This window comes from Triturus cristatus, chromosome 7 (assembly GCF_964204655.1).
Source record: "Triturus cristatus chromosome 7, aTriCri1.1, whole genome shotgun sequence".
Lineage (NCBI taxonomy): Eukaryota > Metazoa > Chordata > Amphibia > Caudata > Salamandridae > Triturus > Triturus cristatus.
Window position 1 is genome coordinate 1,206,375,462 of NC_140590.1, and position 12,976 is coordinate 1,206,388,437.

General features: G+C 41.5%; 1 protein-coding gene across 1 annotated transcript in view; it reads right to left on the bottom strand.

Moving 5' to 3' along the window:
* Positions 1-459: 459 nt before the first annotated feature.
* Positions 460-12,976, bottom strand: part of LOC146811607 (extracellular calcium-sensing receptor-like) — a 546,215-nt gene continuing 533,698 nt past the window's right edge. The window contains exon 5 of the mRNA XM_085615085.1: positions 460-1,376. Coding sequence (XP_085471211.1) covers positions 460-1,376 — 917 coding nt within the window. The remainder of the gene's footprint in view (positions 1,377-12,976) is intronic.

The window sequence follows — 12,976 nt, forward strand, 5'->3', positions numbered from 1 at the left end:
CAATTCTATGATAAAACAGGGCGGCACTCTGAAGTGAAAGTGTCTACTTTTACTTGTTCAGACTTAAATTGCAGTGCAGGTGCTCTCAAGGAAGCCCTGAAAAAATGGCCTGGTGGGCCTTGTGTGTCCGGCAGGGCCATATAATCACTATCAGTAGTCTAGAACACGTTAGATCTGAAGTACTTACAATGTGACTTCTACTTTAAAAAATTTATAAATACATAATAAATATTGTAGTTATGTCAATTGCACACCATCCTAGAGTTTGCTATTTGAAAGCAAACTCTTATTGCATCTGCTGATGAACTATTAGAATGACATTCCCAAGATGTTTTTGTGATGTAATATAGACTTTATACAGTAGAACAATTCCATGCCTGTGTGCTACATATGTACATCTTTCTCCAGTATGTAAAGTAAATTATTGGAAACCAAATCACACATGAAGAATGGTTAGCATTAGTATTTATTTTTCAAACTTGACTTTGAAGATAAGTAGTCTCTTGTGTTCCTCTCTGGCCTCCAAAATATTATGAATGCTTTAGGACCAAATATACAAAAGAGAAGTCCAGCACTAGATGACAAAATGGCAAATACCTCAACAGCAATCATATACTTCCCCTTTGTGCTCAGATAGGCTGGTATGAATGACAACCAAACACTGACAAACACAAGCATGCTGAATGTGATGAACTTGGTCTCATTGAAGGTATCAGGGAGTTTCCTGGCTAGAAAGGAGATCAAGAAACTCCCAGAAGCTAAGAGCCCCATGAAAGCCAACATGCTGTAGAACCATCCAACAGAGCCCTTGTTGCATTCAAGGAATATCTCTCTCATGGCAGGGCTAGTGCTATGTTCTGGGAAAGAAGGGGACGTTGTCAGCCAAACAACCCCAATAGTCACTGGAATTAGTGTGCAAGCCAGAACAATGGTGTAAGCAATCTTTGGACTTAAGAACCTCTTGAGATTGCTATTGGGTTTTGTGGCTCTGAAGACAATCACCACTATGATGGTTTTAGCAAGCACACAAGAAATACAAAGGGAGAAGATGACTCCGAAGATGATTTGCTGCAACATGCAAGTCAGTTTCTTGGGGCGGCCAATAAAATTCATTGCACAGAGGAAGCATAGCATGAGTGAGATGAGCAGGAGGTAACTGATGCCACGATTGTTAGCTTTCACCACTGGAGTGTCCCGGTACCAAATAAAGACACCAAAGACACAGGAAGCATTAAGGAAGAAGAAAACAGACATTAACGCTAATATCATTCCAAGAGGCTCCTCATAGGACAGGAAGCTAATAGATTTTGGTATACATTTGTCTCTTAATGCACTGGACCAGTGATCGTAGGCACACTTCAAGCAGTCTGCAGAATCTAGGAAAGACCATGAAAACTTAGATGAGGTAATCAATACATAAAACACAGATTGGTGTTAACGATATAACAATGATTAGTGAAAGTAAAAAACATTTTTATAACCATTGTGTACATTCACTTTTTCGGCATCTGCAAACCTGTTGTTTTAGTCACATAATATTATGCATAACATGTGTTTTTGAATCTTTATGACTCTGTATTCATCTTAGAAAAATGTTATGTGGGAAGCAAGGTTCTAAAAATGCTGAATATTAATACTTATAGGGAAATGTCTGTTGCGCTGCAGGAAATCTGCTGAAGGGATTATAATGAAACTTGAATGATGTTAAGTGATGCAGTTCAGCTTGAGATATGGTTTGGTTTTGTGAAGATATGTTCAGCACCTTTTCCAAAAATGCCTTAAAACTAAGGGTCAAATGAGGTCAAATAAATTATAGATATCTGGACAGCAGGGCTAAAATGTTGGCTATAGCAAGTCTGTCAATGGAAGACTGAAGAATCAAGAAATCTGTTTGGACAACTGAAAATATTGTGCCACTATCCAATGCAGATTGTCTCTTTCTGTGCATCATAAACCACAATGCCAAAGGCCCCCAGGATGCACGTTATGTTCTGTTAGAATAAATATTTATTTTGGGCCAGTTAGTTTCAAAATGTGCTTTTTTCAAACAAGGAAATGTTTATTAAAAACAGTAAGTGAAACAATGAACTATATGTTTGATAGACCTGTCATCTTTTGGGTGGCCATCACGCTGACCTTTTGACTCCTGCTTTTGCTGATTCTTTTTGCTGGCCTTAGGCCTCTGAGTACTTTACCACTGCTAACCAGTGCTAAAAAGCATGTGCTTCTCCTCTAAACCTGGTGACATTGGCGTATACTTGATTTGCACGTTTGATCAACTAGTAAGTCCCATGTAAAGTGGTATCACAAAAAGCCAGAGCCTGTAATTCAAATACTACTAGCTGGGCTACAGCACTGATTATATGACATAAGTAGCCTTTCAAACCTCTCTCAAGTCTGCCACTGCAGGGCCTGTGGGTGCAGTTTACTTGCACTTCGACTTGGCCTTTAAAACTACTTAATAACTCTTAATGCCCTCTTGTGTTACAAATATAGCATCAAAAAGTAACCCGAAGGGCAGAGTGCCATGTAAGTGAAAGGTAGGATATGTGATTTTATTCTCTACATGTCCTAGTTGTGACAAACACCCACATTTGGTTTTCACTTCTGGAGACCTACCCCTTTCATAGGCTAGCACTTGGAATTCCTTAATGTACTTTTAAGCTGTAATTCCTGATCAATGAGAAGTAGCATTTTCTTGTTTCATATCTTTGGAATGGTAATGATAAATGCTCCTTACTGGTGAAGTAGGATTCATCATCATCATCATCAATCATTCACTGAGCCATAAAAGCACACAATATTACAATAGATGGTTACAATATGATTAATTGGTGCTTTTGGACAACACACTCTGTTAAATTATAACCATTTTTCTAATGTTTTGATAGATTGTAGTAAGTTTGTTGGCATGAAAAAAGGTAATGTCTTCTGATCCCAGACGTGTGTAAATACTTAGAAAAAGTTGTGCCGTCCATGTTGTGGAAGCGTCCCTTACTTGCACTGCCAAGGTTCCAAATGGAAATCAAATCTTAGCCAGGAACTAATTTTCAGAATTATCAAATTTATTCAGTTATTCATTTCAGTGTATCTTTGTTCAAAATCAATTTCTCATCATGTTTTTGAGTTCACATCAGATTCCTCATGAACACTCAATACGTATTCGGAATATGTGTTAATAATCCAATTCTACGTGTGTCCCCAATGCATTTCGGACGTGCCTCTGCCCTTCGTCAGGGGTGATCTTCCAAAAACAAATAAGGCAAAAATGAAAAGACTGTTTTCTCTTCCTATGGCAGACTTCCAGCACCTGCTCTCTTATTTCTTTTATTGAACATCTTAAGATATCCGCTAGGTGAGACTGCAGATCCCCCTCTGCCTGGTCCAGCCCCAGCAAGGTCTGTTTTATATTATGTAACCATGGGATTCTATTCATCATATCTAAGCCCATACAGTCCTTAAGGATTAATTTAGTAAGCAGCTTTTCTTGTTTGAACCAGACAGATCACAACAATATTACGGGTTTAGTTTCAAGAATATCAGAAAGGAATTCAACTCCCAGTGCTCAATTGATGCTGGGGTAGAGTGGGGTACTCACAGTAATCTCCTTAAAAAGGTGTTTTCTATTATCTGTAGAACACTCTTGTCTCCTGTGGCCCAGATCCCTGCACCCATACATTGTGGATGAAATAGTTTTACCGTTATAGAGTGTGAGCATCTGGGCAACAGGTTTATTACTCAAGTCAAGTCAAGTTATTCTTTATTCGGTTATTAATACCAAAATAACCATAAAAGTACAAAAACAAAATCACATTTATATAAAATTACATAGGGCCACATATAATAAAAACCGAGTAAGTTCAGATCTCAATTGTTTTCCGCAATTTAAAAACATTTTTGAGGAATGAGGAAATAAATACGACAGTTAAAATATTGTCCAATTTCTGTACAGCTAAAAAAGCAGGGCGACAGCGATTAATTTCCATCATTTTTAGCAAAGGTACAACAAACATTTCTCTTGGTCTAGTATAAAATTTACAAAAGAAAAGTATATGCATATCAGATTGTACTGATAAATCATCGCAGGGACATTTACTCATGATTTTTGACCAATTATTCATGTTTGGAAAGCTGAGTGCTCTAAATAATAGATTAAATCTAAAACGTGTCAATAAAAACCTTTCATAATCACTCATTTGTAGCTTTAAATATGGCTGTAAACTATAGCAGGTTATAATTTGCTCGTGAGCTACTACCGTAGTTTTCTTAAATTCAGTTTTTACTCTGGTCTCTTGCAAATAGGTCATACATTTATCTTTTAAATACTTCCTCGAAATATTACAGAGGGAAAGAGGGTCAGTATAGTAATCCCCTAGTCCTAGTAGCGTGAGAAAATTATTAATATAGTGCAACCATTTAATTTTCCCACACTTCTCTAGACCCATTGCATTTCTCATGATCATTCTGTTTAAACCAGATTCATCTACGGTCCATATTCTATGCCATAAAAGAACTGGTGCAGTTTTTATTGTGTCTTCTAAATATATTTCCCCTAGTTCATTATGGCAAGAGTATGTTGACACACTCTGTGGGACGGCCAGGAGATATTTCATAAAATTGTTTTCGACAACTTGTAATATGCTGACATTAGCATATCCCCATAAGCCTGCTCCATAGGTGGCAATTGCTACACAAGTTGCTTTGTAAACAGTCAGCATTTCTTTAATTGGTTTCTTCCCTATTTTCCGGCTAAAATTTTTTAAAGCCATGATGGATTTACAGTACAACAGTTTCCTTGTCTTAATGGTATTGTTCCATAGCCCAGAGCTATCGATTAAGACTCCTAGATAAGGAAATGTTAAGGTGTCCTCAACTGGGGTGGTTCCAATATAAATTGCTTTTTTCTTCCTCTGTGCACCCGCCCCGCAGTGCATGGTGAATGTCTTAGAACAGTTTATGCTTAAATCTAGCTGATTCATAAAATCAGAAAAGGAAGTAACTACTCTTTGCATGGCCTGCGGTGTTCTAGCCATCAGGACCGCGTCATCTGCATATAACAGAATTGGGATTGATCTATTTTCTACCATTGGTACGTCCCTACACTCTGTTATCAGAATCTTTTCCACGTTATTGATATAAAGTGTAAAGAGAAACGGCGCCAGGACACAGCCCTGTCTTACACCCCTTCTGATTGCAAATGATCTAGTACATTCACCATTTTTCCCATATCTTACTCGGGCCGATGCCCCTGCATAAAGGTCTCTCAGGAAGTCAATGATCTGCTTATCCACACCCAGGTTATCCATTACTAACCAAAGTTTACAATGTGTTACTGAGTCGAATGCGGAGGTAAGATCTACAAAAGTTAAAAACATTCGTCCCTCTTTCACTTTGGTATATTTTTCAATTAAAATATGCAAATTCAAACACTGTTCAATTGTACCAAGACCTTTCCTAAAACCGTACTGCAGGTCACTTAAAATATTTGCTTCATTAGCCCATATATGTAACCTATCTAAGATTACCCTTCCTAGAATTTTAATGGTGGAATCCAGGAGTGATATTGGGCGGTAACACTTGCAGTTTTCACGGTCGCCCTTTTTAAAAATTGGTACTATCAGGGATTCACACCACGATGGCAGGAGGCCTTCTTTCAGAGTGGCATTAAACATACGTGTGAGGATTGGTGCCCAGAGTTCCTTGTTGTTTTTGAATAAATCAACAGGGACTCCATCAGGGCCTGGTGCTTTCCCTGCCAAACTTGCATCAATACATTTCTGCACTTCTGTTATTGCTATTTTAGGTTCGAGTTGAATACTCCTATGTACATGATCTCTCAGGTGACTATCATCATGGATACTAACAATATGATCCTGTACAATGGAGTACAAATTAGAAAAATGCTCAGCCCACTCATTCTCAGTGATTGCTACATCTAGTGGGTCCGTGTCACTAAAATTTAAAAAGGGGGCATTGACAACTCGCCAAAATGAGGCGGAATCTTTACTTAACGAGGCATCACATAAAGCATCCCATGCTTCTACTTTTAGTGTGTTTTTCCTGTTTTTAAGGGTCTGCTTATAGACACTCCTGCACTTCCTGATTAGGTCAACATCCTTCTCAGTAGCATGTATAGCATATTTTAAACTTTTATACGCCTTCGTACATTCAGTATCAAACCATCTCTTCTTCCTTGTATTCGTTCCTTTAGAATCAACCCACAATAACTTTCTTATTTGAGCAGTGATTGATGTAAAATTACTAATAAAATCTATATCTTTGGCATTTACATCTGTACATACATAAAATTCTGGCAACATGCTTATAATTAATTTCTCCTGAAATTCTACGGGGCAAACTTTTGTCCACTTCAGAGCATAGCCATTTTTCCGTACCATAGCAATATCATCTATTATTACTTTAGTTTTGGTCCTACCACGATAGTTCTTACATCCCATGGTTATTTTAAAGTTTAATGGAAAATGATCACTAAGTGGGCAATCCAAAATTCCGCATTTCCAGATCATGTCCCTATGTCTAGTGGTCATTAGGGCATAATCAATAGTTGTGTTTGCCCCTCTGCCATTGAACGTTGGTAAAAAGGGGATTTCCGGACTGATCAGCTTGTTTACAAAGTCCAGATCATTTTCAAATATTATTTCATTTAGACAATCCCCTCGTACAGTATGCTCAAAATGACTAGAGCATTTGTCTCTATCCAGTTGTAAACCACACAACCCGTTCTCGCCACTCCTGCATATTTGGCAGTTAAAATCCCCTGCCCAAATAATACAGTAATCCTCTGACCTCCCCCTAGTTGCCAATGTGATGTTACTACCTAATAGTCTGAAAACATCCCTTGGGTCTTCACCTTGGATGTTATCATAAAAATTAATCAAAATTATGGAAAACCCCTTGTTAACTGTGATCCTTATAATATGATAATATACATTATTGAAAACTAACTCGGTTTTAACTCCTACAAGGAGGTTCGAGACATACGTACACAAACCTCCTTTAGCCCTACCATGAGCGGAACTGACCGCTGGGGAAACAAATGTTTTAAAACCATTAATATGTATGGGTTCAGTTGTCCAAGTTTCCTGGAGGCTAATTACATCAGAGTCGCCTACCATTTTTTCCCAGTTTTCGTTACCCACTTTAGACCTCAGTCCTGCAATGTTCCAACTCATAAAAGACCAAACTTCCCCGCTAGGTTGATCATCATCTAAAGTGTTCCTACTATCAAGGGGCATTTCCTCACCACGGAATGCCTCAATTTGTGAACTATCACTAATAGGGGCCGCCTTAACTATCTCTGTTTCGGTGGAGGTATTCCGAAGCCCTTGGTCCCTTGTCTGATATCTTTTGGGGATATTCAAATCAGTAGGTCTATTATCTCCCTTGAGTCAGTCAATATCTTCTAACCCCTGCAGGCTCTGAAATCTATTTGCTAATGGGATTGTAAAATTTGGACTAATATTATCTCTATGTCTGTACCCATAATTCCCAGAATACCAGGTATTTTCTCTCCTTAGATCCAATAACGGATAAAAATAGGTTAAATCTAGGGTGTGAATTCTGCCAATGTTATAGTTTGGTTCCCATTGACAAATGTAACTCACAGCTCTTCTGTCCCTCAAGTTTATGATAATACAATCTCCTTGAATATCTTTATGCCTTTGTCCAATCCAGTGTACCCTCCTAACATTTAAAATTTCTACACGAGTTTGTCCAGGCAATGGCCTATTGTGATTCAGCCAGTAAATTACCTTATTCTTGAGTTCCTGATAATTCTCTATCTTTCCGTCACTCAATTCTGGTACCCCGGTTAACACTACTGTATAGGGTAATGACTGTGGAGGGAGGTCAATATGTATTTTCTTAACCTTGTCATTCTGTTCCTCAATGTTTTGGTTTATCATTCCCTCCTTATCTCCATATCCCTTACCTTTCTCTTTTTCAATTCTTTTTTCACCAGTATCTTTTTTATTCAACATATTTTCCCCCCTAGATATAATAAGGGGTGCATCATCCTTCTTACTCCTTTCAGATAGAGTCACTGCTACTGATGTATGTGGTACATTAATAGCAACATCATCTGCACTAGGGGTGCTTACTGCAACTTGAGATTTAATCAGAACGCCATGGTTTTCCAAAGATTCTACAATACCTGCCCCTTGCTTTTCTAAGCCCTCAATTTTATCAGAGAGGGATTTTAATCTTCCTACCACTGGCAGTATCAGGGACTTCATTACCTGCTCTATTTTCATCATAAAATCTACCAAATCACTCAGTGTAATGGCTTCTTGTAAAGTGGAGTTTTCTTCAATACTACTTGGTGGCTTTCTTTTAGCTCCATTCTCTTGGCGAGGGGGTAAAACAGATTTCCTATTTTTCCCTTTTAGTTTCCCTTTCTTACGCACAATCTGTGCCACTTTAGTCTTCGGTCTACTATCCTGTACCTCCTGCAAGGAGGTTACACCAATTTTCAAACCCATAGAGTTTGTATCTTCATTCTCACAAATAACTATCTCCTCCCTATGATTGGAGACGTTATTCGTATTAGATTGTCCCTCACTTAGTTCTAATCTAGGAGTTAGAGACAACCTATTGTCTCGATTCATGAACTCATCAGGAGGTGTACTTTGTGAAGTTACAACACAAATCGGGTCCTTGACCGGAAAATCCGCATAAGAGGCCATTAATATAGATTCTTGTGACAATTGCATACTCAACATAGCATTAGAGCGGTCCTCTGTATCCTGTTGATGTTGCGCTAACAAACAAAGACTAGGAGGTAGTGATAGCCGCCTCTCAGTGCTCTCAATAGCATTGGCGACGACTCCAATTGTTTTTTGCAACATCCTGTCTATTGCTGTTAGACTTGGGAGAGGAGTCTTAGCAGGGACTTTAGTTTTAACAGATGAGCGAGTAGCCATCCGTGTAGTTTTCCCCATTGTCCACTCAAAATATACAGTTCAACACTTAGATTTATGCAAGCAGCTAAATACCTGTGGTGGGGGTCAGGGGGGGGGGCCCTGCCCTGCCTCTTCCTGGCGATGACGGGCAAGGACGGGCCCGCCCTTGGCCCGGGCTTCGCCCGGGCGCTGCCCGCGCGCGTCCCGCGCTGCGTGAAGCCTGGTGGGCTTAAGACGAGCCCGGGCGCTGCCTGATGCCGTCAGCGGCAGGCGCCCGGAGCACAGACTGCTGGGTATTGTGGTCCTTGGGCCGTTCACCTCACGGCGGTGCGGGAGGAGTCCCGGTAGTTGGCTGGCAGGTGTAATGCTCCCCACAGGGCCGTTTCCCTCACGGCAGGCTCTCTGGTCTCAGAAGGTAGGTAATGCGCGTCCCGCGCTGCGTGAAGCCTGGTGGGCTTAAGACGAGCCCGGGCGCTGCCTGATGCCGTCAGCGGCAGGCGCCCGGAGCACAGACTGCTGGGTATTGTGGTCCTTGGGCCGTTCACCTCACGGCGGTGCGGGAGGAGTCCCGGTAGTTGGCTGGCAGGTGTAATGCTCCCCACAGGGCCGTTTCCCTCACGGCAGGCTCTCTGGTCTCAGAAGGTAGGTAATGCGCGTCCCGCGCTGCGTGAAGCCTGGTGGGCTTAAGACGAGCCCGGGCGCTGCCTGATGCCGTCAGCGGCAGGCGCCCGGAGCACAGACTGCTGAGTATTGTGGTCCTTGGGCCGTTCACCTCACGGCGGTGCGGGAGGAGTCCCGGTAGTTGGCTGGCAGGTGTAATGCTCCCCACAGGGCCGTTTCCCTCACGGCAGGCTCTCTGGTCTCAGAAGGTAGGTAATGCGCGTCCCGCGCTGCGTGAAGCCTGGTGGGCTTAAGACGAGCCCGGGCGCTGCCTGATGCCGTCAGCGGAAGGCGCCCGGAGCACAGACTGCTGGGTATTGTGGTCCTTGGGCCGTTCACCTCACGGCGGTGCGGGAGGAGTCCCGGTAGTTGGCTGGCAGGTGTAATGCTCCCCACAGGGCCGTTTCCCTCACGGCAGGCTCTCTGGTCTCAGAAGGTAGGTAATGCGCGGTTTATTACTCAATTTAGCAGCAAACCTCATCAAACCTTCATTACATCTTTCCTGTTGGAGACACAGATCTCCCTATGGTGCTGCCAATCCAATTCTGATGAAAAAAGGATTCCCTACTAACTAAAAGTATTAGTGATTTGTAATTTACTTGAAGTTGGATTTAAAATTACTGTTTTAGAAATGACATTTCTCTGAACTTACTGCTCTGTGGTCTGGCAGCCTGTCTCCTATACACTTTTGGGGTGGGTGACAGCTACACTTTTTTCATTTCCTCTTTACCTGGGCAGGATGGAAGGGAGGGGCTAATACTTCACTTGAATAGGCAGTGTCCTGTCCCTCCACAAAGGACTGATTACCCTTCACAGATATTCTGACAGACAGGACTGGGTTGAAAGGGATGCTTGTGAACCTCGGGAAGCTGCTTTGAGGTCTCCTCCCCACATCAAGGCACTTTTGGGTATAAGTACTGGGTCTCTGACCACCTAAAATCAGACACTCTTGGATTTGTAAAAGAAGGCCTGCCAGAGGAACTGCTGTGCTGCTTAAAGATTTTAACTAGACTGCTGATCTGGAAGGCCTGATTTTCTGTTTATTGTCCTGCTGCCTGCTGCTCTCTTTCTCTGCTGATGGAGAGCTGGACTCTGCCTACACTCTGAGCGCTCTCCAAGGGCTGGTTGTCTTGCCTCCTGTTGCTTGAGACTCAGGAATATCAAAGTCTCTACCCCTGCTCCTGTGCCTGGCTCTCTGGAAGTGGCCCAGCTACGTGCAACATGGATTTCAATGCATTCCCTCTCTGCATGTAGCAGAACTGCTACATTGACCCCGTGACAGGAGTAAAATGGGCGCATCATCTCGGAACCAGCTATTTCCCTCCAGTGATCGATGCATCACACAGAGTATCGCCACCACTGAAGTTTGGTGAGATCAATGCATCCTCTTGACTGCATGAAGAATCTGGCACATCGCTCCGCACCTCTCAACTCTGACACCAGTCTTCAGAACTGATGCATCACCTTCACTGTGTGAGGAAGATAGGAGCATCCTGCACCTGCAAGCCTCGATATTGATGCATCTTGCTGTTTGTGACTAGGAAAAGTACTTTGTTCACGGACCTGTGTGGTTCCTGTAGCAAGCCAGCATTCCATCGCAGTTGGCCATAACTTTAACTTTGCCACGGTCCAGTGCGACTTAACGTTACTTTTTTAGTGCTACTTGCTTCCAAGAGTTTTAATGCATTTATTTCTTTAAAATTCAATCTCAACTTCTATACATTAGATGTTTGTTGTTTTAGCCTTGTGTTGTTCGAATATAATAATCTATTTTTCTAAACCTGTGAGTTGTCTATTTGTGGTGTATTCCATGTGTTACTGTGTGCGTGTATGTGTGTTGCACAAATACCTTACACACTGCCTCTTTAGACGCACCTACCTGCTCTGTGCCAAGCTATCAGAGGGTGAGCACAGGTTATTGTTCAGCGTGTATCTAGCTTACTCTGACAAGAATGGTGGTTTCATCCTGATCTGAGTGCATAACTCAGCCAACCAGGAATCCTGGTTCCAACACTGTTTTACTGTAGTTAATTATCTACACAGTTATAAATGTGGAATATTTAAATATGTCTGCTTTACTAAAAAATCATTGCTTTATGAAAGGTGCAGATAACAAAAGGTACTTATGGGTCTTCCAATGCTCAGCATTTGTTTACCTTTCATTAATAGAATGCTGAATAAACAATGGACAAACGTAAAGATCCACAAAGTAGATTGGGGTTTTTATTGCTATGTTATTCTAGAAGTTTAGTAAAGCATGCTTTGGTTTGTTAAAAATATATTCTGTCTGTAGACGGAAAAGATTGTTGGTGCTATTTTCTGCAATGTACAGACTACAATGGGTGCTGATCTGAAATAGAATATTCACATATTGTCACATTTTGTGAACATAATGTTTATTAAAAAAAGGGCAATGTAAAGTTGCACAGATAGCTTGGAGAAGTCATGAAATATGAAGTGGTCTATATTTAAAGTGACTCCTGAAATAATTTCCATATTTCATGTGTTCTTGTGAAATTTGGGTTTCCATACCACACTATTCATTACAATAACATCACTCAATTATATATCACATGTCGTATGTGATATCATCAGTGCTGTCACTGATGATGTCATTTAAGATGTCACTAACGATTTATGTGTGAGGGTATGAATAGGGGTGGGCGGAATTTGCGAAATTCACTTTCGCAAATTATCGCGAAAATGTTAAAAATCTCTGCAAACACGCGGAAATATCGTGAAGATGCGGAAGTTTTTTTCCCGCCCGTTCGCGATATTTTCTGCTTGGTCGCGGCTCGCCAACTTACCCATGCGGTTGCTCGCGGGCGCGGCCATCTTGTTTTCACTTGTCTCGCGGTGCATGATCGCGAGAAGAAAGACGTGATCGCGCGACGCATGACGTTACTGCGGGCGCGAACTGTCGCGAGACAGCGAAAATGGCTACCAACAATCCAACATCTCGTGGAGAACGCGACCGGATCGGGAAAACTTATCAGCGAACGCGGGGATTCAGGTAAGGCGATCGCGCGCACGCGAGAATGTATTATTTTACAGCATGAGCAAGAAACAAATTATCGCTAAGCTGCGGAATGCGGAAATTTTGACATTTTCGCGCTTTCCGCGGATCGCGAAAATGCCAAATTATCGCAATTTCCGCGAACGGAACGGAATTTTGGCCCAGGCCTAGGTATGAACAGAGAATGGGGGCTTGAGTTATTGTCTGCTTAGCATGCACTAACTGGCGAATTTCAGGGTTTTTAGGCTTTGCCTTTGGAAACGTACCTTAGCTATATGTGAGTTTTTGCAATGTAGTTCTGAGGTTTTTATTAATTTACATTAATGACTTACAAACAAAAGTATCCAAAACGTATCTTTAAAAAGATTTATTTTCAGTG